Genomic DNA, 27288 nt, shown 5'->3' with positions numbered 1-27288 from the left:
TGCATTGATGTTATAATAATTAAATAGTTTTTCTTTGTCTTCCAGCAATCAGCAGGCCTTTTTACTGGAGAATGTTCCTTGTAATAATGCAAGCTGTGAGGGAGCTCATCGTATGTTTAAAGTCTACTGGGAACTCTCAGACCTAAATCAAATCAGAGATGCCGTGGTTGCCACCTTCTTTGACATTTATGAAGATGTGAGTTGAGAGATCTCTTGTGTGTTTGGGATGTAATTGCCATCCACCTCGTCTCACTTGAGGTTTTGCTTTCAGCTTCACCCTTTTTGACCAGAAAATGTAGATGAGATAATAAAAGCAAATGAGTTAATAAAAGAGACCCCTTTCTAATGTTAAATGACAAAGGAAACAAATTTATTGATGCCATTGGTTGATCAGTACAATGAAATATGAAAACACCTTGTCTCATTTTGTGCTTATTTGGATTAAACCCCTGGAGAATCATGTTCTGAGACTGGGGAATCTTCACGTTCAGTGGTAGAGAAGAGTCAATCGAAAGATAATAGACCCTAGAACTGCACAAGATCACAAAAGAATGAGTTCAGTACTCATTTTTAACTTTGTAGTATCTTTTTCCACAGATGCTTTGATTCTTTGGTTGCCAAGTATCCTTGTGAAAGGCTCTAAGGGTCCTAGATTCCCCCTTTCTAAAATGGGAGGCCAATTTACCACTCAGAGTGTTGAGAAGAAAAATAATAAATCCTTAAAAATTGTGTAAAATTCTAGAGTCAATATATCACAGTATATCCTTGCAAAATAATTTTATTATTTTAAAAAGTTGAATGCCCATCAGGACATTTATGCCTACTCCACCTCTGATTTGGGTTTTGTTTTGTTTTGTTTTAAGAACCTGATACTCAGTTTTATAAATTATCCAGGTTGTTGTTTTTGTCTTTCTCATGCTATCAAATCTTGTGTTATTTCACTTTTCATTAGCAGTTTCCAAACCAAAAAGAAAAAAAAAATCACAAAGGGAAAATCAAGATAATTAACTACAAATCAGTTTTTAATTTTTGTATATCAAAAGCATCATAAATAAAAATTGAGTTGTTTTTTGAATTAAATTTGCTGTGGAAGAGTCAAAGCCTTAATATAAAAAGGGTTTATGCAAACTGTTATGTCACCAAAAACTTCCTCTAGAAAAAAAAATAGCAATCAATTTACAGAAAAAATACGAATGGCTAACCTATGAAAAAATATGATAAATAATTGACCTTATTAAAGAGTCAAATATAAATTTAAATGAGCATTCTCTTTTTTTGCCTATCAAAAACTAGTAGAAAAATTACCCCAATTCATAGGAAAAAAATATGCAGTGTTGGTAAGAGGCAGATAAAAAGGTACTCTTTGTAAATACCTGATGGTTGGAAACAGTCTGGCAGTCAGATGATGGGCCTTTAAAAAATGTATGCAAATATGATTAGAAGGAACTATACCAATATTCTAACAGTTATATCCAGAAAATAAAATTAAAGAATCTTTTCATTTTATTTATGGTTTTCCTATTCAGAGTAAATAATAATTAAATTTTAGACACCAGATTTAATAATTGAGGTTTACATTCACCTGATAAACATATCTTGTATTTTAATGGTCAATTTTAAGTCGATCTAGAAGCTTATTCTCAACTTTTTGTTTGTTTTTTTTTTCCCAGGGAATCTTGGATATCATAGTGCTAAGTAAAGGGTATACAAAGAATGATTTTGCCATCCATACACTAAAAAATAACTTTGAAGCAGATGCTTATTTTGTTAAAGTCATTGGTGAGTATTTTTGTGTGTTTTATGATTATTAATATTTAATTTTTTTATGCACACACACATGTTCTCTCTCTCCAGTACATATTTTCCAAACAGCAAAAGGACACACTCCTCTGTAACCTATATACAACCCCCAGTCAGGAACTCAACATCAGTATACCACTACCATCCAATACACAGACTCTGTTCAAAATTCACCAACTGTTTCAACAGTGTCTTTTTTTTTTTTTTTTTTTTTCTGGTCCAGGATCCAAAGAATGCCTATTGCATTTAGTTGTCACATCTCTTCAGACTTAATTCAGTCTGGACAATGCCCTTAGTGTTCCCCTGTTTTTCATGTCCTTATCATTTTTAAAGAATACACGTCTTACATGCTATATAATGGCAAACCTATGTTTCCTCATTTCCCATCTCAGGTCATACATTCTTTGCAGAAATTCCACTGCATGATTTGTAGAACTGATGCAGATGCTGTGTACTTCTCAGCACATTGTATTAGTAGCTACATGATGAAGAACTGTACACCGCCAAGATATTAACCTTGATCGCTGGTCATGTTGACGGCCACCAGGTTTCTCCATCTTAAATTCATCATTTTCCTGTTTGTAAATGATTAGTATTTTGTAGGGAGATATTCTGATATGACTTTAATATCCTTTCTCCTCATCAAATATCTACCTACCAGACTTAGAGTCCATTACAACTCCTGCCTAAAGAAACAAAATTCTATTTGATAGTGGCCAAATGATGATTCTTTATTTCCATCATTCCTTCTATATTCCTTCTATATTAGTTGACATGCTACTATATTCCTTCTATATTAGTTGACATGCTATTCCTTCTATATTAGTATATTCCTTCTATATATTCCTTCTATATTAGTTGACATGCTACTAACGTGCTATATTAGTTGACATGCTACTGTATTAGTTGACATGCTATATTAGTTGACATGCTACTGTAAGGAAGATCTTTCATTTCTTTCCTATGTGTTCATATATTTGCTTATTTTTATTACTATAAAATTGGGATTCATATTTTATTCAATGGGTTGTAATGCCTTACTAAAATTTATTTTGATACTTAAATTGTTCCTAATGTGGGCAATAGGAGTTCCTTCAAGCTGACTATTCTATCCTTTTAACATATTCTCTGAGCAAAGCAAGATAATTCGGGCTCATTTTGTACCTCCCCTGCCGCAACCCTATAATCACACATTTCTCTGAAGAACCCTGGTTCCTTTTAGTAGAGGATGGTATTTAAAATCAAAATTTAGGTTCTTAGTGTACTTGTTGCTACTGGGTTGTCATTTCTTCTAGGCTCTGTCAATTGATAGAGCTAAGAAATACAGGTATAGATTCAGGCACACATACATATATATACAGATGAATCTATACATATATACCTACATATACACACACACTTGCATATATACATATGTAGGCATGTATGTATGCGTGTGTATGTATTATAATACCATTAATTCATACCAACATTTCCATTTCCAATCTAGCACAACACTTCAGGGCTCTTTTAACCATTTCATGTTTGTAAATAACTTTTCTCACACAAGAAACTTTGCTCCTGTTATCCTCTATATATTTACTTATTTGCTCAATGTAACCAGTTTCAAACCATGTCACCCATCTCTTCCACCTGTCAACTGTGTTCATCATAGAGATCCTGTCCTTGTTTTAAGTGTTTATACCTAAATATTTCATTTTCCTATAGTGAATGTAAATCTTACTGTGTTGTTAAGTTTGGTTTCCCCGTGTTTTTCATTAGTACCTCGAAATGCAATCGGTTTTTTTTCAATATTTTTGTATAAATTTATTTTTATTTTGAAACAACCCCAAGCTTGTAGAAAAGTTGTAAGTACAGCACAAATAATGGTTTTTTCCTGAACCATTTGCCTCATAACCCCTGAATACTAGTGTTCAATTCCTAGAAACAGGACATTTTCCTACATAATCAGAATATGACCATCAAAATTAGGAAATTAACTTTGATACATTACTACCTTCTAGTCCTCAGACTGCATTCAAATTTTGCCAGTTGTCCCAATAATGTCCTGTATGGCAAAAGGATTCAGGTCAGAATCACGTGTTGTATTTAGTTGTCAAATTTTGTTAGTCTCCTTTAGTTTGGAACACGTCCTTAGTCTTTCCTTAATTTTCAGGGCCTTGACATTTTTTAGTAGAACAGGCCAGTTATTTTGTACAGTGTCCTTCAGTTTGGGTTTGTCTGATGTCTCCTACTGATTCAAGTTATGAATCTTTTTGCAAGAATACCAGAGAAGTGATGCCAAATACCCATTACTTCCCATTAAGTGGTACATTATTTTGTCCTATTACTGATGTTTAATCAAGTGTCATCTGCCAGGCTTCTCTACCTGAAAGTTATTCTTTTTCCTTTTGTATTAATAAGTAGTTTGTAGAGAAATACTTTAAAACCATGTAAATTATCCTGTTCCTCATTAAACTTCTCATTCATTCATTCATTCATTTATATCAGTATGGACTTAAAATTCTCTATTTTTATTTATTAATAATTTTTGTTAGAGAAGTTGTAGGTTCACAGAACTATGTAAAATAGAGTTGACATACACCCCTCCTATTATTAAGATCTTGCATTAGTGTAGTATATTTATTATAATCATGAAAGAATATTTTTATAATTCTCCTATTTAATTTTTATTCTAGTTACTACATATATTTGACCTAAAATTTCTCCCTTTTAAACACATTCACATATATAATTCAGTACTATTAGTTATATTCACAATGTTTTATTACCATCACTGCCATCCAGTACCAAAACATTTCCATCATTCCAAATAAGAACCCTGTACATTTTAAGCCTTAACTTCCCATTCCCTATCTCTTCCTCCCCCCATCCCCTGGTGACCTATATTCTAGATTCTGACTCGGTAAGTTAGCTTCTTCTAATTGTTTCAAAACAGTGAGATCGTACAATGTTTGTTCTTTTGTGTCTGGCTTATTTGATTCAACATTCCTTTGAATGTATATACCGCATTTTGTTTATTCATTCATTGGTTGAGGGACACTTGGATTGCTTCCATTGTTTCACAATTATGAATAAAGCCATTATGTACATCAGTGTGTAAATATCTGTTCGAGTCCTTGCTTTCAATTCTTTTGGGTATGTACCTAGTAGTAGATTGCCGGGTCATATGGTAATTCCATACTTAGCTTTCTGAGGAACTGCCAAACTGTCTTCCACAGTGGTTGCACCATATTATATTCCCACCAGCAATAAATGAATGCTCCTATTTCTCCATATTTTCTCCAACCCTTGTAATTTTGTGAATGTGTTTTTTTTAACAGTAGCCATTCTAATCGGTATGAAATGGTGTCTCATTGTGGTTTTGATTTCCATTTCCCTGTTAGCTAATGATGTTGAGCATACTTTTCCCGTACTTAGCCATTTGTATGTCCTCTTTGGAAAAATGTCTATTCAAGTCTTTTGCCCATTTTTTGTGTTGTTCATTTTTTTTATTTCTTTATATATTCTGGATATTAATCCTTTATTGGATATGTGGTTTCCAAATATTTTCTCCCATTGAGTAAGTTGTCTTTTCACTTTCATGATAAAGTCCTTTGATGCTCAAAAGTTTTTAATTTGATGAGGTCTCATTTATCTATTTTTTCTTTTGTTACTTGTACTTTGGGTGTAAAGTCCAAAAATCATTTTCCAACACAAAATCCTGAAAATGCTTCCCTTCATTTTCTTCTAGGAGTTTGATAGTTATGGCTCTTACATTTAGGTCTTTGATCCCATTTTGAGCTGATTTTTGTATATGGTGTGAGATAGGGGTCCTCTTTCATTATTTTTCATATGGACATCCAGTTCTCCCAACACCATTTATTGAAGAGACTATTCTTTCCCAGTTGAGTGGACTTGGCAGCCTTGTCAAAAACCAACTGGCCATAGATATGAGGCTCTATTTCAGAACTCTGTTTGATTCCATTGATATATATATATATATATATATTCTTGTTCTAGTACTGTGCTGTTTTGGACACTGTAGCTTTGTAATATGCTTTTAAGTCAGGAAGTGTTAGTTCTCCAACTTCTTTCTTCTTTTTCCAAATGTTTTTGGTTATTTGGAGCCCCTAATCCTTCCAAATAAATTTGATAATTGGATTTTCCATTTCTGCAAAGTAGGCTGTTGGAAAATTTGATTGGGATTGTATTGAATCTGTAAATCATTTTGGGTAGAATTGATATATTAATATTTAGTCTTCTAATCCATAAGCATGGAATGCCCTTCATTTATTTAGGTCCTCTTTGATTTCTTTTAGCAAAGCTTGTAGTTTTCCATGTATAAATTCTATACATCCTTGATTAATTTGATTCTTTTACTTGCTATTGTAAATGAATTTTTTTTTTCTTTATTTCCTCCTCAGATTGCTCATTACTGGAATATAGAAACACTACTAATTTTTTGTGGGTTGATCTTGTATCTGCCACTTTGCTGAATTCATATTTTAGCTTTGTTAGCATGTTTTTGATGGCTGATTCAGTTTCTTTATTTGTAATTCATCTGTTTAGATCGTCTGTATTTTCTAGAGTCAGTCTTGGTTGGTTGGTTGTTTCTAGGAATTTGTCCATTTCATCTAGGTTGTCTAATTTGTTGTCACACAGTTGTTCATAGTATCCCTCTTATGATCCTTTTTTATTTCTGTGGGGTCAGTAGTAATGTCTCCCTTCTCATTTCTGATTTTATTTATTCACGTCTTTTCTATTTTTTTCTTTGTCAGTCTAGCTGTAATTTATTTTTGAATGATGATTTTGTATCCTGCAATGTTGCTGAACTTTCCTATTGGTTCTAAGAGGTTTTTTATAGATTCCTTGGATTTTCCTACATAGACGATCATTTCATCTGCAGATAGGAACCATTTTATTTCTTCCTTTCCAATCTGTATGCCTTTTCTTTCTTTTGTGCTGACTAGAACTTCCAGAACTATGTTGAAAAAGAGTGGTGAGATTAAACATCTTTGCCTTTTTTCTCATCTTAGGAGGAAAACATTTAGTCTTTCACCATTAAGTATGATATTGGAGGTTTTTGTAGGTGCTCTCTATCAGGTTGAGGAAGTTCCCCTCTCTTCCTTGTTGAAAGTTTTATCATGAATAGGGTGGGATGGTGACTGTGTTACTATTATAGTCAGCATCAGGATGGCTATGTCAATAGCTATGCCACATACACTTTGTAGAAATATTTGTAACAGTTTTGAAATGGGCATAAGTAACTGGACACAGAAAAGCATCAGAATAACGAATGAATCTTAGGAAATTTCGAGAGATGAAAATAACAAAATATGTAGTCTTCCTTTCTAACTAGCAAATTCACTTTTAACTGGATGACAGAATGCCTATATATGAATCAAACCATTTCTGTACTTCTTATCCATTTGACTGTCTTCCTTCCACTGTCATTTTCTACAGGGTTTTATTTAGCTATTTTAGAGCTAAAAATTTTAAATATACTGTACATTTGGCACACTATTAACTTACGTTGTTTGAAATGTATTTTTTTTCTCAGTGATTTTTCTTCTCTTCAGACCTCTAGATAGAGGACATGGAATCCTTTAAATTTTTGCTAACCCTAAGTGTATAAGTAATTAGGATAATTTGGTTCAGTTAATTTATTTGAAATAAAGGGCTGCTGGAGTGAGAGTTTGAGATTTGATCCTTTATGGACAAGGGGAAGTTCCACAGAAATCATATCATCTCTAAGAAAATATTTCAAAATATCCATCCTGTGACCTTGGAACACTAGAAACATCCTCCTTTCAAGGACAGCGTATTATTAGTCCCCATGTACTTTAATATAACATATAATTTCCTCTCCTTCCTCTCTACATCCATTCCAAAGTATATGAGAAATACTCTGAAATGTAGATGTATGTGTCTCACTTGAATCAGCATCTGTCTCTTCTAGTATACTGTGACAGCCTAAGCAGCTGGAGAGTGGTGTGTCTGTCTTACCTATCTTTGATTCCCCAGTGCCTGCCCAGTACACAGCCTGGCACATAGGAGGCACTCAGGAATTTTATGACAAAGCAATCACTGAGCACCTTTCAAGGCACACATTGACTCTCCTAACGTAAGAGTATTCCCTTCCCCTCTAGCGTATTTCTAGGAAGCATTCTACCAAAATAGAAACTTCAAGGACAGATCCCACTTTTGCTCATTTTCTTATATCAGGGACATGGCTAATCAATAGCTCATGTCTTGAGCCCTAGTGATGAAGAATATTGAGCCCTAGTGATGAGTTATCCTTTCCTGGCTCAACTTAAGCAAGTCTACTCACCTCTTCGGTTTCTCTGTGACTAGAAAGTCTAACCTACATAATTTCCCAGGCTTACAACATCAAAAATGTACAGAAAGAGCAGCATACAATGAGTAAGAGAGGCTTTCTTTCTCGTTACCCTAATGGGTGCTGTGAAAATAACCCTTTTGCTCCAATCTAAAATGTTTTTGTTTTAAAAATATATTTTTATATATTTATATGTGTTTCAAAAATATATATTAAATTCAAATTAATAATTCTCTTTCAAATTATTTTTCTTTCTATCTAATGTGATAGTTGTAGCATTTGTGTCCTTGGTATGAGTTTTGCCAGTGTAGTTTGAAGGAACTGTTTTCTCAAAGTTTGAAGCTTTCAAAGGAAACACAGACTTATTGCTTTATGAAGAGGTGAGTTCTTTAAGACTCTTCATATGAATGTAGTATTGTTCATGTGTCTATCATATCTTGTTCATGTATGTATCAAGGATTAATGCTTTCTAGAATAGATGTTAGACATTGAGGAATAAGGAAAATTTCAAGTAAAAAAGATATTAATTCTGCACTCAGGAAGTTCATTTGTTCAAGCCTTAATCACTTTTATACTAAAATTTCTTTGTTTTGTGCTCTTAAAAAAATATGATTATTTTTCTATGTTTGTCACAAATCTGCTTACTAGTATGAGGGCATATAATGCCATTGCTTTCCATGTTTGATTCTGTAGCTTCTTTCCCAGAGCAGAGGTTCTTAGTCAGGCAAAGAGAAATAAATCAGAGCATAAGATTTTCCTAACAGTGATAAGAGATTCAGAATAAAATGTATTATTCCCTATTTTTGTTGGTACTGGAAAAATTTTTTTAAATACTAAAGAGAGAAAGCAGTTCTCAGTGTGGAGCAGGAGCAAGTCTGAAATTGGTATTGCCCATTTGGGAAACTGGCCACATGGAGAAATGCATACATACGATTGAAGGTCCTCAGTCCCTCCCTGGTATTTACATATTTAAAAATTATGAAACCAAAATCAGCGAATCTTAGATATGGGAAAGGCCTCAGAAAGTGTCATACTTAAGATCGACCTAATGCAGCATCTCAGCTGGCTTCTGCTTGAATACCTAGCTGTGAAAGTAAGCTCACCTCCTTATAAACTTCTTTTATGACTTGATTTAGCTAAAAAGCTTCTACTCTACATAAAATTCAATATGTGTATATTTAGTTACTTCTAGCCATTGGTATTAATGTCAATGATATAATAGGCCCTTGATAAGTATCTGTTGAATAAAAACACTATCCTAATAATATTTTTGCATTTTTATCCTTAAAGCAGGCCATAAATTATAACTATATAACCAAATGCCTATAAACACATCATGGTCCCCTCAAGAAAAGTAGACTTTTTGTTACTTCAAATACTGAGACAACAAACCCCTTGAGAATGAAATGACATGTCTGAAGTTTGTCTTTAATCCAGGGAAGTGGGAAGTGGAATGTAGGTGAAACAGGATTGGCCACTGCCACATGCTGTTGACAATTGTTGACGTTGTGTGAAGGGTGCCTAGGGTGCATTCTACTAGTCTTTCTGATCTGTGTGTGCTTGAAAATTTGTTTGCAAATTTCATGGTAAAAAGTTTAAAAAACAAACAAATAGAAAACCCTAAGAAACTCCTGAGAATACCTGGCCTGGAGAGTGTAAGAATCTCTAGCCTTTGACTTCATAGGCTAAAGCAGTGTAGGTGCTGCTGGGTAGCGCTGCTGTGTAAGAAGCATTGCTTCCTGGGGAATGGGTTCTCCAAGCATTGATTGCTAAGACCCAGAGATAGCCAATTTGATGCAGAAGGTTTGGTTTTAGAAAATAGGAAACCTTTGCATTAAAAAATTAACAAATATTAATAACATGCTTTACAGAAAGGTTATAGGAAATGAGATATCAACTTAAAGCAATCATTTGGAGAAAAAATAACCTTCTAGTCATTTTGAAATGTCCTTTGCTGTTTCATTTGATTGTTAGCTGTTGTTTATCATAAGTCAGACATTACAAGTCTGTAATTACCCTTTCAAAGCCATCCAGAATGTCCAGAGTTGATCTTGCTCTAAAATTATTGTTACTCTGAAGCTCAAATCAGCCTATACTAAATGTCTTTCTGTTGAGGAAATTTGGGTAAATTGTGATATGTGACTAGGCAAAGGTAAAATTATCCTTCTACCTCTTGCCCAGCTGGTTCCCAGAACCAGAACACCACAGATTCATAGAATACTCTCCAAGTACTTGTGTGAAGACAGGGACCCTCTACATTGCAGAAGTGTGGGGTTCTTAGCGCCCCTGTATCAGGACTAGTTCCTAACTCTATTTTTTTCTCTTATTTCTGTCAGCTACATTTAGAGGGTACATCCTAATTCCTTTCTACTAGTACTGAACTCATTCCTAACAAACACATATGAACCTATATTTCTTTAACACTTTAAAAAATATAATAGTATCTTCTATCTTGTACTTCCCAAACAAGATGAGACCTTTAGAAAGTTTTTATTCCTTTATCTGCCTCCAGATTTTGTTGAAATATTGTGGAAATTTATTTCTGGATGATTAATTTTGTTTTACCTTTTGTGTGTTCTATTTCAGAAATCCTTTCTTAACAATTTACAACCATGTTATCAATTATTAAACTTAACTAAGTTTTACTGGCTTTATTGCTACCATTTTACTTCTATACCACATCTTTCCCTTTCTTCATTCTAATTTTGTGTACCTTTTGGTGAAGTACTTCCTCATGATTTTCAGAAATGCTGTACATAAGTTAGTATATTTTCTAAGTAATGTATGTCTTAAAATATCTTTCTCTTGCCCTTTCATATTAAGGCTAGTTTTGCTAAGTTAGAGTTTTGTAAATGTTGCTCCATTTTCTTCTTGCAAATAGTATGGCAGTCTCTCAAAGTCTTCTTTTCCTGCATTTTCTTCTGTTTAGGTGAGAGCCATTTAGCAAAACTTTTAACAAATTGCTGTGTATAAAAATCTATTTACATGTGTATGTATATTTATATGTGTCCAAAAATTTATATATGTATAAAACACATACCTACCATGTTTAATATTTAATATGTTTGAATATGTAGAAAACAGGATCAAAATTATACCTGAAGGATCATTCACTTTTTACTTTATATTTTCCTATATTTAAGTTTTTTTATAGTAAGTATGCAATATTTCTAATTAAAAAATAATGAATGAAAAGTAATAAAAAAAAAAAGGTTGCCAGATGGGATCTAAAAAATTATCTAAATGCCAAAAATGGCTTCTTTTTTTCACACATATAGGAAAAGCTTGAGCTATTGGTAGAGAGGTCATGCTATTCATTTTATATTCATATGTCTTAAAGCAACAAAAACTAAAGACATTTTCAGAGAATAAATATGAATAGTCACCCACAATCCAGGTAAGGATTTTTCCTTTTAAAAGCTACTAAAATCATTATACAGGATTGACCTTTATGGCTTTGACTTTATTCAACTCTTCCTTGTCCCGCCCTGCACACTGGTTTAGTGTTGGAATATTTATGCATGATTATTGCTATTCTTTGGTTTCAGTTTTGGCATTTATGTGAAGCTGATAAGGTAAACTGAATCACACAGCTGGAAGCCAAGTTAAATATCCCTAAGAATGAATTATCTATAACATATGATGTGGTTTAATTTGAAATGGTAGGCTCTTAAGCATTGCCATTTTAAAGGAAACTTTTGAATTATACATCACATTATTATAGAATCCATTATCTGTTTAAAGTAAACAGTAGTTAGTATTTATTATCATGTGGAACGCCCTCTGCCAAGAGTATTACATAAGTTGTATCATATAATAGTATCCTTTATATGATAATATTTAAGTGAAAATATATAAGAAGGTACAACTTTTTAAAAATAGTGTAAAATTACACATTCTGGTAAGGAGAAAGAGAAAGCAGAAAATTAGCTGACAGAATAACAAGTTGTATTCCCTGTCTGCTCTGTATTTCTGCTCATGTATGATCCATTCTCACTCATTCATTCATTCATTCATTTACATTCTGCCTATTCGAGGCTCCAGCTAATTTGGTCATATGTGAACAAACTTACACAAGGGGCCCTTTAAACCTGGAACCCTTCCCTCTGCATTAGGTCAGAATGTTAACGGGTCCCACTTCAGAGTCCTAGAATTTGGAGCTTTTATAAAAAAACATATAAATTATTTAATCCAACTATATTATTTTGAAGATTTTTTTAAAGCCATAAAGCATAGAACGGTGGAGTGATTGCCCATGACCACACACTGCATTGACTCTGAAGCAAGAAATGGCCCTACTTAATGAGACAGCCTGTATTATATGAAAAGGATGCCTGAAGGAGCTGAGCTTATGATTTTTAGCCCATATTGGTGTCACATCAATTTGGGATTTACTCTGGATGAATACTCATGACCTATAGACTTGGTGAAATTAACCTGACACAAACAAACTATATGATAAGAAAAAAACCTATTAATAACAGAATATATAAACCTTGTGCTGCATTAGGTTCTTCTAGTACCATTTAATTCAATTCTTTCTTTCTTTTGTAAACTATGCCTTAACCCATAATCCTGATGATCCTGTCATATTAAAATATTGAAAATTAAAAGAAATGAAAATAAAGATTTTCCTTATGTGGTCTGTAAACCTCAAGAAACCTAAAGCTTTTGAGACATTTTCATATTTCATTAATTCAAGAGGGAAAGTATGTATGAGTGGAAGTGTTTCTTTTTTCTGATGGGAAAATGAAGGATGGGTCAAAGAGAGATTCAGTGATAAGGCCAAACCTAAAAGTGGAAGTTTGCTCTTCTATAGCATTTCTTAAGAAAAGTAGTATAATTACTGAAATTATCATTTCTTTCAGCCCTATGTCAAACATATGTAGCTAGTAGAGTCCAGAAGCTATGCAGTCTAAGTTTGCCATTAATTTATTTTTGTATGTATGTTATGGACTCTCAAATGTATTCATCAATTATTTTATACTTATGTTCTCCAGAATAGTTATCAAGCGTGACCAGAATCTTTGACCTAGAAACTTTGACTAGATAAATGGAAAAATAAAAGCAATTTAAGATATAAGGTATTAAGTGTTCTGTTTGGTTCTATTTGTTATTCTCAGTATATGGTTTAATTTATTTGCAGTTGACACCTCCCTGTCAGATTCTAAGTCACCCTTGGAATTTAGGTAACTAACTAAAAAATAGAACCAACAGTAGGTGTGGTCTGGTATAACTACAGTTACTTCATCTATGTATTTTGCAAAATTGCAACATTTTGTAGCTTAATAAAAAGGCTTTTGAAATATTAGTATAAAGTGAACAACAAAAATTTAATTTGTTCAGATTTAAAGTAACTGAATTTGTTTCTGTTTGTGATCACGAATAAATGTAGCATATTAATGGATTTTATGGGGAAAAAAATTAAGAGTTCACTTTAAATGTACCCTTACAATATAACATAAGTAATAGATTGTTCTTTATTTTTCCACAGTTCTTAGTGGTCTCTGTTCTAATGATTGTCCTCGTAAGATAACAGTAAGTAGACTTAACTTTCAGTTGTAAATCTTTCTGTGAAAATTCTTTGCATGATAAATAGATAAACAAAATATTTGTTGTACGTCACGATCAAATTGTTACTGCTTTTTGAAAGTGAATAAGGTGTCCTTCAGTGCCAAAAGAAACTTGGCTGGAAATAAAGTACCTTTGTGAAAAAATTTTTCATCTGATGCCTGTGAAAGAATGACCAGCTCCCCCACCCCCCATTATTTCTGGGCATTCTGCTGCTATTTTGGCATAAATAGTACTTGATTGCACATAACTGTTTAGGTTAGATGCCTCTCCGCACTAGATTGCAACCCCTTGAGGGCAAGAACCATGCTATCTCTGTATAGCTGGTTCAAAGCACAAGGTGAAGACGTACATGGTAGGCAATTAATAAATTTGTGTGTGTGTGTGTGTGTGTGTGTGATCTTATTACAGATTTGTTTAATGGAATGTTTCAGTGAGATAATAAATTATGAAAACAATTAGCAAGAAAGAAAAAAAGTAGCAAGTTCATGTAAATTGTAATAAGAATATTACATTTGATTGTGTGTATGTGTGTATGAATCACTGCTTGGTTGTGTGTATCCCTGCTTGGTTCATCATAATAATCCTTGTTTCCTAAGAAATTATCCCCCATTTAAAGATTAGGAAACTGAGGCTCAAATAAGTTAAATAACTTATCCAAAGCCACATAGCTTTTAAGTAGTCAAACAAGAATACAAAGCTGGGTATTCTATTTATAGTCTCATATTCCTACTACTCAATTAAAGTACTGTGTTACCAACTTTTAAATAGTTGGGAAACGTCCCTTATTTAAGATGTGTGTCTTAGGTTGGTTTCTTAGGAAACAGACCCTGGGCCAAAGATTTGCATGCAGGTTTATTCGAGAGTCAACTTGAGAACACTTCCGAAGTAATAAGGCAAGCATTATTTGGCAGAGGGAAAATTTGGTCTTTGATGCATGGAGAGCTCTGAAGCTAGAAGATAGCCCACGAAGATAATCCAAGACTGGGCCTCTTGCATCAGTCAGACATTGCATGCAGGCAGTCCCTTGAAGGGGTTATAACTTGGGCTAAACAGCTCTCTTTGGCTGAGAGAATTTCACAGAGGAACCCAGTGTTGAGCTGTCAGCAGCCAGCATTTGGGGCAACTCAGGGAATAAGTGTTGAAGAGAGATTCTAGATGACACATCCACTACAGCATGCATGACTGCCTGGAAAAACTCTTATGCCTTTATATCATTATAAAAAATGTAGATATGATTAATCAGAGGCTAAAGATTACCTTGTTTATTTAGCTCCTGTCCACCCAGTTTGTGAAATATTCAGACCCCTTGTTCTTCTTTCTTTCTCTCATTAACCATATACCCACTCGGTGGCTCCTTAATTACATCATCCAGCAAAGAATTTTAAAAAGTTAAAATTGAACCCACTCATATTACCCACAAGTTCTAGGATAAAGTTTGATAGAAATGGCTATGTGATTAAAGCAGGCTATACTTCTAAGACCAATAATGATCCCTTTCTCCTTATCTTCAGATATAATCCACTTCTATCCTGTGGAGATCAGAATGATTTAGAAAGCCTCATAAGTGAAGGCCAATAAGTAAAACTACTCTTACATTGTGCTTTTCTGCTGGTAGTGTATCTGCCTCCCAGTCATCTGTTTATGGCATTCTTTGAAGTTCAAATCCTGTTGAACTACCCTTTACATATATCATTTTCCTTTCCCACTGATACTATAGATCACAATTCTATGACAACTTAAAAGAAATAAATGTGCAGTGTACTTCCTTAGTATTCCATGTGTCAAATGTATGCCCATTTGGGATATTTTTTACTTCTGGAGAAGTGGCCCTTCATATTGCTTTGACATGAGATCCACCTGATCTTAGTAGAAAGTATTTATCAGATTAGATACAAACTCCTGTGAGACAAAGGGGGGAAATGTACATACTGTATGATATTCTTTACCACTTACGTTAGTTGTTGAGTTGAATAGCTCTTTTGCTGGCTGCTCTTCCCACCTGATGCAAGCTAACTCTGGTATATGGAGAAAGGAAAGAATGATTCAGCTCAGCTGCTAATTCCACCAAGATTCCTTCATCTCCATTTTGAAGACCTTAAAGTCTTTAATTCTTATATAACTTTAGCTCCTCACCAGCATGGCCATACCCTGATCCAGGCTTTACTACCCAGAACTGGTCCACTTCTAAGATCTCAGTTTCATTCCAGCTCTCTGAGCATACCTTACCTTTCCAGCCCTATCACTCTGTTACTCTAGCGATACCAGTTCAACTTTTAAGAGCTTTAGTCCTTTGACCTGTGTCAGCTCACTCTTGTCTTTTATCTCCCTCCCTCCTTGTTTAGCTACCATACCATCAACCATCACTTCCACCACTATCTTTAATTCACATAAATCATTGCCTTTCTACTGTATCTACCTGGCAAAGTTCCACACCTGGGTCAGTCTAGCTTTCTCTCAAGTTCACTCCTATACCTAGGCTACTGGGCATTTCTGAAGAAAAATACACAGCTCTGCATACTGGCACCACCACTAATTCATGGTCTTCAACCTCAGATGAGCATTCATCATTGTATCATAGTCTTGTATGGATCCCAAATCAGTTTTTCTTCAAAAGAACTATTTTATATTCTTTCTACTCTCCCCCAACTTCCAGCTGTCAGTAATTGATCTCATCTCCTACTTCAGAAAGAAAGTAGGACATAAAATGGGAATTTCTTCAACTATCTGTAGTAACTTTGGGGACATCATTTAACTTCTTTAAGCCTTATCATCCTCATCTGTAAAATGAGAAAACTAATAGTACCTACCTGTATTAGTTTCCTATTACTGCTATAACAAACTGTGATAAACTTAGTGGCTTAAAACAATACAAATTTATTCTATTACAGTTCTGGATGTCAGTAGTCCGAAATGTGTATCACTGGACTAAAACCAAGATGGTGGTAGGGCTCCATTCCCTCTGGAGGCTTTGAGGAGAATCTGTTCCCTTGCTTTTCTGGTTACTAGAGGCCACCTACATTTCTTGGCTCCTGTCCCCTTCCTCTTTCATTTATAAGGACCCTTATGATTACTTTGGGCCACCAGATAATTTCAGGATAATCCCCTCATCTCAAGATCCTTAATCATATCTGCGAAGTCTCTTTTGCTATGTAAGGTAACATTTACAGGTTCTGATAATTAGGATATGGACATGTTTGGGAGCCCACCACTCTTATGAGTTCATAAGCTTTTTGTAAAGGTTAGCGGAATTAATGTAGATAAATAACAGTAGAGAGCCTAATACACAATAAACACTCAAAAAATTGTAGCTGCTGTTATTTGTGGATGTTGATGTTTATTCCCCTGTCAGTATAACATACATGCTGTATTGATAGAAATAGTAAGTCTTAAATATTTGAGATGATGGTGTTCCATTGCCTTTAGGATAAGACTAGTAGTCCACTTGACTTCCACGTGATGTTTTCTTATGTAAATAAATCTTTTAACATATATCAAAAGTTTTTGAAACATGGATATGAGAAGATACTGATATTTTTAGTGAAAGCTACCATAAACATCTGACAATCTAAAGAAGAATTATATTATGGTTCCTTGATTTTTTGTTTCTTAAATATCAGACTAGTATTTAGTCTCTATATAATCTTTTATTCTCAGTTATGGCATATTTTGGCCTTCCTCTGTGTTGTGCTAGCTTCTTTCTCTGTCACTTGATAGGGTTTTCTGCCAAGAACTGATGATTTTTCCTACCTCATAGGAGTCTAGAAGCAGGTAGATAAGTACTTTTCCACTTGAGCAGCAAGAGTTGAAAACTAGTCCTTGACGCTTCTATGTATAAAAGACTCCATGCAAATTTCTTTGAAAAGAGCTCAATGGGGGCAGAAAAAGTATCTGTTTTGCTTGCCACTATTACTAGAACATAATCCATGTATCCACACCCATCCCTTTGCTTTTCCTTTTGACAAAAAAAAAAAAAAAAAAAAAAAAAAAAAAATCAGTGTATCAATTATGCCCACATGCCTCCCGTCTCAGCCTTCTCAGGGATCTTGTTCTATTGTTTCTTGCCTGTATATTCAGCCTCAGTCTGTCAGTACCTTCCCATCAGCATTTAAGGGTGCCCAAATCGCTCTTATAAATGCATATGTATGTACCTTTCCAAACTCCACCTCCCCTCCAGCTACTATACACTTTGTTCTCTCTTCAGAGCCAAACTTCTTGAGTGTATACAGTTGGAGCTCTCCAATTCCTTACCTCCATATTGCTTAACCCACTGTTGTAACCTAGCCTTTGACCTCATGCCATTGAAACTGCATTTGTTGAAACTGCATTTGAGACTACTGATCACTTTTTCTGGGATCATTCCCTTTCCTTGTATTCCTCTACACTTTACCCTCCTCTCTGTAACTTCTACCTCTCTAACCATTCTTCCAGGTTTCCTTACAGACTTTTCTTCTGCCTACCCTTTAAATGTTGGTGCTTCTCCCTCCAAGGCTCTCTTTGACTCCACTAGGTGATCCCAAGCTCTCTCATGCTTTATTTGCCAGTTCTAAACTGATGAATGCCAAATCTGTTTTTCCAACGGTCTGTCCTGAAGACTTTTATGTCTGAATGTCTTACAGACATCTGTAAAACTGAAATAGTAGTGTTTCCCCACCAAAAAAAAAAAAAAAAAAAAAAAACTCCTCTTCCCATATTCCCTGTCAGTTACTTGCTCTTTTCTCGTGCCCTCAAATCTACTAAAAGACTATTCTCTTCCTAACGGTCCCTTCTCTCTATCCTTTTACTTTAGTTCAGGCCATTGTTGTCTTTTTCCTGGACTGTGAAAATTCTCTGGGCCACCCTTCAAAAAGCTACCAGAAACCTTGCAAAAACACAGACTTTCAGTAACTTCCCTTTGCCCTTAAGAAATAGTTAAAATCTATCTTATTGAGATAGAGCCCTTGTTTACATCTTCAGCCTCATCTCTTCCACCTCCTCCTCATGCTTTCCCCAGCTCCTCATGTCGGCCACTCTGAACTGCTGTGTGCTTGCATGCTCCCTCACCTCCAGGTCCTTGCATGGTGTTCCCCTGCCCTGAAGCCCTTCTCCACCTTCTGGATTACTCACTGTGACCGTCAGATTGGCTTCTTCCATACAGAGTTGGGTACACTGTCTTCTGTTTCTTCGTTTCCTGTTGTTAGTTAGTCCCAGCAGTTTTTGCTTCTATACATAGTTGGTAAGTTATTAGTGTTAAGTCATTTAAGAGAGACTGTATCTTGTTTATTTTTCTCTTTGCTCCCTAGCACAGTGCCTAACACAGACAATAAATATTTCATATATAAATAAATGAGTTTTCCTAAAATTTGTTTTTTAACAGTTTCGTTGATAAATTTACCATCTCTCTCACCACAACAGCATATTCATTGTCAAGTTTAAACACTTGCAAAATACAACCTATTCTCAAGAGAAATGCATTCTGCAAAGCCTTAATATAAAGGAAAAAAATCCCTTATTTATGTTCCCAGAGATACCGCATGATGAGACACAAATGTTTCCGTTGTTACTAAAAACACATTTTAATGCATGTAACAAAACAAGGGTGCCTTTAAGCGTTTTTTTGTCCTTTCAGAAAATTCTCTGGCTTTTTCCTGTTCTATTTAAGCTTTTCTGACAATGTTAAGTCAAGTAATATTCTCTTTGTCTTTATTTTCATTAAGTGAATTATCTTATTTCGTACAGTATTGCTTCTCCATTCCTTAAGGGATAGCAGGCATTATTTCAACAAATACTTATTGATTACAACCCATGTATTTATTTGACATTTTCTTAAAATGCCATCGTCTCTTCAATTCTAAGTATTTGCCTTTCTTATCATACCTAATAGTGGCAATATCATGCTTCCTGTTTCAGAGATAGAAAAATAGTGACGTGGACATTTTGTGCCTTTAATGTGCCAGTTTACAGTTCTTTATTTACTTTGTTCAGAGGGAAAATATCTGTGTTAATAGGAAATTAATCAGAATTTTAAAATAATAATTAAATGTAATGTCTTAAAGAAATGAATAAGAAACAATATAAAGAATTCAGTATTGAGGGGGCAGGGCAAGATGGCGGACTGGTGAGCTGTATGTTTTAGTTACTCCTCCAGGAAGGTAGGTAGAAAGCCAGGAACTGCGTGGACTGGACACCACAGAGCAATCTGACATTGGGCATACTTCATACAACACTCATGAAAACGTGGAACTGCTGAGATCAGGGAAATCTGTAAGTTTTTGCGGCCAGGGGACCCGCGCCCCTCCCTGCCAGGCTCAGTCCCGTGGAAGGAGGGGCTGTCAGCTCCGGGAAGGAGAAGGGAGAACTGCAGTGGCAGCCCTTATCGGAAACTCATTCTACTGATCCAAACTCCAACCATAGATAGACTGAGACCAGACACCAGAGAATCTGAGAGCAGCCAGCCCAGCAGAGAGGAGACAGGCATAGAAAAAAAACAGCATGAAAAACTCCAAAATAAAAGTGGAGGATTTTTGGAGTTCTGGTGAACATAGAAAGGGGAAGGGCAGAGCTCAGGCCCTGAGGCTTATATGCAAATCCCGAAGAAAAGCTGATCTCTTTGCCCTGTGGACCTTTCCTTAATGACCCTAATTGCTTTGTCTCTTAGCATTTCAATAACCCATTAGATCTGTGAGGAGGGCCGTTTTTTTGTTTGTTTTTTTTTAATCCTTTTTTCTTTTTCTAAAACAATTACTCTAAGAAGCCCAATACAGAAAGCTTCAGAGACTTGAAATTTGGGCAGGTCAAGTCAAGAGCAGAACTAAGAGAGCTCTGAGACAAAAGGCAATAATCCAGTGGCTGAGAAAATTCACTAAACACCACAACTTCCCAAGAAAAGGGGGGTGTCCGCTCACAGCCATCATCCTGGTGGACAGGAAACACTCCTGCCCATCGCCAGCCCCATAGCACAGAGCTGCCCCAGACAACCCAGTGTGACGGAAGTGCTTCAAATAACAGGCACACACCACAAAACTGGGTGTGGACATTAGCCTTCCCTGCAACCTCAGCTGATTGGCCCAGAGTTGGGAAGGTGGAGCAGTGTGAATTAACAAAGCCCCATTCAGCCATCATTTCAGGAGACTGGGAGCCTCCCTACACAGCCCGGGAGCCCAGAACAGACATAGCACAGTCATCCCTCAACAGAGGACCAGGGGGTGCACGGCCTGGAAGAGGGACCCACTCGCAAGTCTCAGGAGCCATACGCCAATACCAAGGACTTGTGGGTCAGTGGCAGAGACAAACTGTGGCAGGACTGAACTGAAGGATTCGACTATTGCAGCAGCTTTAAAACTCCAGGATCACCAGGGAGATTTGATTGTTAGGGCCACCCCCCCTCCCTGACTGCCCAGAAACACGCCCCATATACAGGGCGGGAAACACCAAGTACACACGCAAGCTTGGTACACCAATTGGACCCCACAAGACTCACTCCCCCACTCACCACAAAGGCAAAGCAGGGGAGAACTGGCTTGTGGAGAACAGGTGGCTCGTGGATGCCACCTGCTGGTTAGTTAGAGAAAGTGTACGCCACGAAGCTGTAGATCTGATAAATTAGAGATAAGGACTTCAGTTGGTCTACAAATCCTAAAAGAACCCTATCAAGTTCAGCAAATGCCAAGAGGCCAAAAACAACAGACAATTATAAAGCATATGAAAAAAACAGACGATATGGATAACGCAAGCCCAAGCATCCAAATCAAAAGATCAGAAGAGACACAGCACCTAGAGCAGCTACTCAAAGAACTAAAGATGAACAATGAGACCATAGTATGGGAGACAAAGGAAATCAAGAAGACCTTAGAAGAGCATAAAGAAGACATTGCAAGAATAAATAAAAAAATAGATAATCTTATGAAAATTAAAGAAACTGTTGACCAAATTAAAACCATTCTGGACACTCATAGTAGAAGACTAGAGGAATTTGAACAACGAATCAGTGACCTGGAAGATGACAGAATGGAAAATGAAAGCATAAAAGAAACAATGGGGAAAAAAAATTGAAAAAATTGAAACGGACCTCAGGGATACGATAGATAATATAAAACGTCCGAATGTAACACTCATTGGTGTTCCAGAAGGGGAAGAAAAGGGTAAAGGTCTAGGAAGAGTATTCAAAGAAATTGTTGGGGAAAACTTCCCAAATCTTCTAAACAACATAAATACACAAATCATAAATGCTCAGCAAACTCCAAATAGAATAAATCCAAATAAACCCACTCCGAGACATATTCTGATCACACTGTCAAACACGGAAGAGAAGGAGCAAGTTCTGAAAGCAGCAAGAGAAAAGCAATTCACCACATACAAAGGAAACAGCATAAGACTAAGTAGTGACTACTCAGCAGCCACCATGGAGGCAAGAAGGCAGTGGCATGATATATTTAGAATTCTGAGTGAGAAAAATTTCCAACCAAGAATACTTTATCCAGCAAAGCTCTCCTTCAAATTTGAGGGAGAGCTTAAATTTTTCACGGACAAACAAATGCTGAGAGAATTTGCTAACAAGAGACCTGCCCTACTGGAGATACTAAAGGGAGCCCTACAGACAGAGAAACAAAGAAAGGACAGAGAGACTTGGAGAAAGGTTCAGTACTAAAGAGATTCAGTATGGGTACAATAAAGGATATTAATAGACAGAGGGGAAAAATATGACAAACATAAACCAAAGGATAAGATGGCTGATTCAAGAAATGCCTTCACAGTTATAACGTTGAATGTAAATGGATTAAACTCCCCAATTAAAAGATATAGATTCGCAGAATGGATCAAAAAAAATGAACCATCAATATGTTGCATACAAGAGACTCATCTTAGACACAGGGACACAAAGAAACTGAAAGTGAAAGGATGGAAAAAAATATTTCATGCAAGCTACAGCCAGAAGAAAGCAGGTGTAGCAATATTAATCTCAGATAAAATAGACTTCAAATGCAGGGATGTTTTGAGAGACAAAGGCCACTACATACTAATAAAAGGGGCAATTCAGCAAGAAGAAATAACAATCGTAAATGTCTATGCACCCAACCAAGGTGCCACAAGATACATGAGAGAAACACTGGCAAAACTAAAGGAAGCAATTGATGTTTCCACAATAATTGTGGGAGACTTCAACACATCACTCTCTCCTATAGATAGATCAACCAGACAGAAGACCAATAAGGAAATTGAAAACCTAAACAATCTGATAAATGAATTAGATTTAACACACATATTCAGAACATTACATCCCAAATGACCAGGATACACATACTTTTCTAGTGCTCGCGGAACTTTCTCCAGAATAGATCATATGCTGGGACATAAAACAAGCCTCAATAAATTCAAAAAGATTGAAATTATTCAAAGCACATTCTCTGACCACAATGGAATACAATTAGAAGTCAATAACCATCAGAGACTTAAAAAATTCACAAATCCCTGGAAGTTAACAACACACTCCTAAACAATCAATGGGTTAAAGAAGAAATAGCAAGAGAAATTGCTAAATATATAGAGACAAATGAAAATGAGAACACAACATACCAAAACCTATGGGATGCAGCAAAAGCAATACTGAGGGGGAAATTTATAGCACTAAATGCATATATTGAAAAGGAAGAAAGAGCCAAAATCAAAGAACTGATGGATCAACTGAAGAAGCTAGAAAATGAACAGCAAACCAATCCTAAACCAAGTAGAAGAAAAGAAATAATAAGGATTAAAGCAGAAATAAATGACATAGAGAACAAAAAAACAATAGAGAGGATAAATATCACCAAAAGTTGGTTCTTTGAGAAGATCAACAAGATTGACAAGCCCCTAGCTAGACTGACAAAATCAAAAAGAGAGAAGACCCATATAAACAAAATAATGAATGAAAAGGGTGACATAACTGCAGATCCTGAAGAAATTAAAAAAATTATAAGAGGATACTATGAACAACTGTATGGCAACAAACTGGATAATGTAGAGGCAATGGACAATTTCCTGGAACCATATGAACAACCGAGACTGACCAGAGAAGAAACAGAAGACATCAATCAACCCATCACAAGCAAAGAGATCCAATCAGTCATCAAAAATCTTCCCACAAATAAATGCCCAGGGCCAGATGGCTTCACAGGGGAATTCTACCAAACTTTCCAGAAAGAACTGACACCAATCTTACTCAAACTCTTTCAAAACATTGAAGAAAATGGAACACTACCTAACTGATTTTATGAAGCTAACATCAATCTAATACCAAACCAGGCAAAGATGCTACAAAAAAGGAAAACTACCGGCCAATCTCCCTAATGAATATAGATGCAAAAATCCTCAACAAAGTACTTGCAAATTGAATCCAAAGACACATTAAAAAAATCATACACCATGACCAAGTGGGGTTCATTCCAGGCATGCAAGGATGGTTCAACATAAGAAAATCAATCAATGTATTACAACACATTAAAAATTCGAAAGGGAAAAATCAAATGATCATCTCAATAGATGCTGAAAATGCATTCAACAAAATCCAACATCCCTTTTTGATAAAAACACTTCAAAAGGTAGGAATTGAAGGAAACTTCCTCAATATGATAAAGAGCATATATGAAAAACCCACAGCCAGCATAGTACTCAATGGTGAGAGACTGAAAGCTTTCCCTCTAAGATCAGGAACAAGACAAGGATGCCTGCTGTCACCACTGTTATTCAACATTGTGCTGGAAGTGCTAGCCAGGGCAATCCGGCAAGACAAACAAATAAAAGGCATCCAAATTGGAAAAGAAGAAGTAAAACTGTCATTGTTTGCAGATGATATGATCTTATATCTGGAAAACCCCGAGAAATCGACGATACAGCTACTAGAGCTAATAAACAAATTTAGCAAAGTAGCGGGATACAAGATTAATGCACGTAAGTCAGTAATGTTTCTATATGCTAGAAATGAACAAACTGAAGAGACACTCAAGAAACAGATACCATTTTCAATAGCAACTAAAAAAATCAAGTACCTAGGAATCAACTTAACCAAAGATGTAAAAGACCTATACAAAGAAAACTACATAACTCTACTAAAAGAAATAGAAGGGGACCTTAAAAGATGGAAAAATATTCCATGTTCATGGATAGGAAGGCTAAATGTCAGTAAGATGTCAATTCTACCCAAACTAATCTACAGATTCAATGCAATCCCAATCAAAATTCCAACAACCTACTTTGCAGACTTGGAAAAGCTAGTTATCAAATTTATTTGGAAAGGGAAGATGCCTCGAATTGCTAAAGACACTCTAAAAAAGAAAAACGAAGTGGGAGGACTTACACTCCCTGACTTTGAAGCTTATTATAAAGCCACAGTTGTCAAAACAGCATGGTACTGGCACAAAGATCGACATATAGATCAATGGAATCGAATTTACAATTCAGAGATAGACCCTCAGATCTATGGCCGACTGATCTTTGATAAGGCCCCCAAAGTCACTGAACTGAGTCATAATGGTCTTTTCAACAAATGGGGCTAGGAGAGTTGGATATCGATATCCAAAAGAATAAAAGAGGACCCCTACCTCACACCCTACACAAAAATTAACTCAAAATGGACCAAAGATCTCAATATAAAACAAAGTACCATAAAACTCCTAGAAGATAATGTAGGAAAACATCTTCAAGACCTTGTATTAGGCGGCCACTTCCTAGACTTTACACCCAAAGCACAAGCAACAAAAGAAAAAATAGATAAATGGGAACTCCTCAAGCTTAGAAGTTTCTGCACCTCAAAGGAATTTCTCAAAAAGGTAAAGAGGCAGCCAACTCAATGGGAAAAAATTTTTGGAAACCATGTATCTGACAAAAGACTGATATCTTGCATATATAAAGAAATCCTACAACTCAATGACAATAGTACAGACAGTCCAATTATAAAATGGGCAAAAGATATGAAAAGACAGTTCTCTGAAGAGGAAATACAAATGGCCAAGAAACACATGAAAAAATGTTCTGCTTCATTAGCTATTAGAGAGATGCAAATTAAGACCACAATGAGATACCATCTAACACCGGTTAGAATGGCTGCCATTAAACAAACAGGAAACTACAAATGCTGGAGAGGATGTGGAGAAATTGGAACTCTTATTCGTTGTTGGTGGGACTGTATAATGGTTCAGCCACTCTGGAAGTCAGACTGGCACTTCCTTAGAAAACTAGATACAGAGTTACCATTCGATCCAGCGATTGCACTTCTCGCTATATACCCGGAAGGTCGGAAAGCAGTGACACGAACAGATATCTGCACGCCAATGTTCATAGCAGCATTATTCACAATTGCCAAGAGATGGAAACAACCCAAATGTCCTTCAACAGATGAGTGGATAAAGAAAATGTGGTATATACACACAATGGAATACTACGCGGCAGTAAGAAGGAACGATCTCGTGAAACATATGACAACATGGATGAACCTTGAAGACATAATGCTGAGCGAAATAAGCCAGGCACAAAAAGAGAAATATTATATGCTACCACTAATGTGAACTTTGAAAAATGTAAAACAAATGGTTTATAATGTAGAATGTAGGGGAACTAGCAATAGAGAGCAATTAAGGAAGGGGGAACAATAATCCAAGAACAGATAAGCTATTTAACGTTCTGGGGATGCCCAGGAATGACTATGGTCTGTTAATTTCTGATGGGTATAGTAGGAACAAGTTCACAGAAATGTTGCTATATTAGGTAACTTTCTTGGGGTAAAGTAGGAACATGTTGGAAGTAAAGCAGTTATCTTAGGTTAGTTGTCTTTTTCTTACTCCCTTGTTATGGTCTCTTTGAAATGTTCTTTTGTTGTATGTTTGGTTTTGTTTTTTGTTTTTTTTAATTTTTTTTTTACATACAGTTGATTTAAAAAAGAAAAAAAGTTAAAAAAAAAAAAGGAAAAAAAGATGTAGTGCCCCCTTGAGGAGCCTGTGGAGAATGCAGGGGTATTCGCCTACCCCACCTCGATGGTTGCTAACATGACCACAGACATAGGGGACTGGTGGTTTGATGGGCTGAGCCCTCTGCCATAGGATTTACCCTTGGGAAGACGGTTGCTGCAAAGGAGAGGCTAGGCCTCCCTATATTTGTGCCTAAGAGCCTCCTCCCGAATGCCTCTTTGTTGCTCAGATGTGGCCCTCTCTCTCTAGCTAAGCCAACTTGAAAGGTGAAATCACTGCCCTCCCCTCTACGTGGGATCAGACACCCAGGGGAGTGAATCTCCCTGGCAACGTGGAATATGACTCCCAGGGAGGAATGTAGACCTGGCGTCGTGGGACGGAGAACATCTTCTTGACCAAAAGGAGGAAGTGAAAGGAAATAAAATAAGCTTCACTGGCAGAGAGATTCCAAAAGGAGCCGAGAGGTCACTCTGGTGGGCATTCTTACGCACAATTTAGACAACCCTTTTTAGGTTCTAAAGAATTGGCGTAGCTGGTGGTGGATACCTGAAACCATCAAACTGCAACCCAGAACCCATGAATCTCGAAGACAATTGTATAAAAATGTAGCTTATGAGGGGTGACAATGGGATTGGGAAAGCCATAAAGACCACACTCCCCTTTGTCTAGTTTATGGATGGA

General features: G+C 36.0%; 1 protein-coding gene across 1 annotated transcript in view; it reads left to right on the top strand.

Annotated features, from left to right (window-relative positions):
- ITFG1 (integrin alpha FG-GAP repeat containing 1) overlaps positions 1-27288 on the top strand; it is a 336928-nt gene that overhangs the window by 250354 nt on the left and 59286 nt on the right. The window contains exons 11-13 of the mRNA XM_037815500.1: positions 46-196; positions 1671-1779; positions 13614-13657. Of these exons, the coding sequence (XP_037671428.1) occupies positions 46-196; positions 1671-1779; positions 13614-13657 (304 nt within the window). The remainder of the gene's footprint in view (positions 1-45; positions 197-1670; positions 1780-13613; positions 13658-27288) is intronic.

The sequence above is a fragment of the Choloepus didactylus genome, chromosome 22 (assembly GCF_015220235.1).
Source record: "Choloepus didactylus isolate mChoDid1 chromosome 22, mChoDid1.pri, whole genome shotgun sequence".
Taxonomy (NCBI): domain Eukaryota; kingdom Metazoa; phylum Chordata; class Mammalia; order Pilosa; family Megalonychidae; genus Choloepus; species Choloepus didactylus.
Note: the sequence above shows the minus strand (reverse complement) of the source record. Positions and strands in the feature narration are given on the sequence as shown.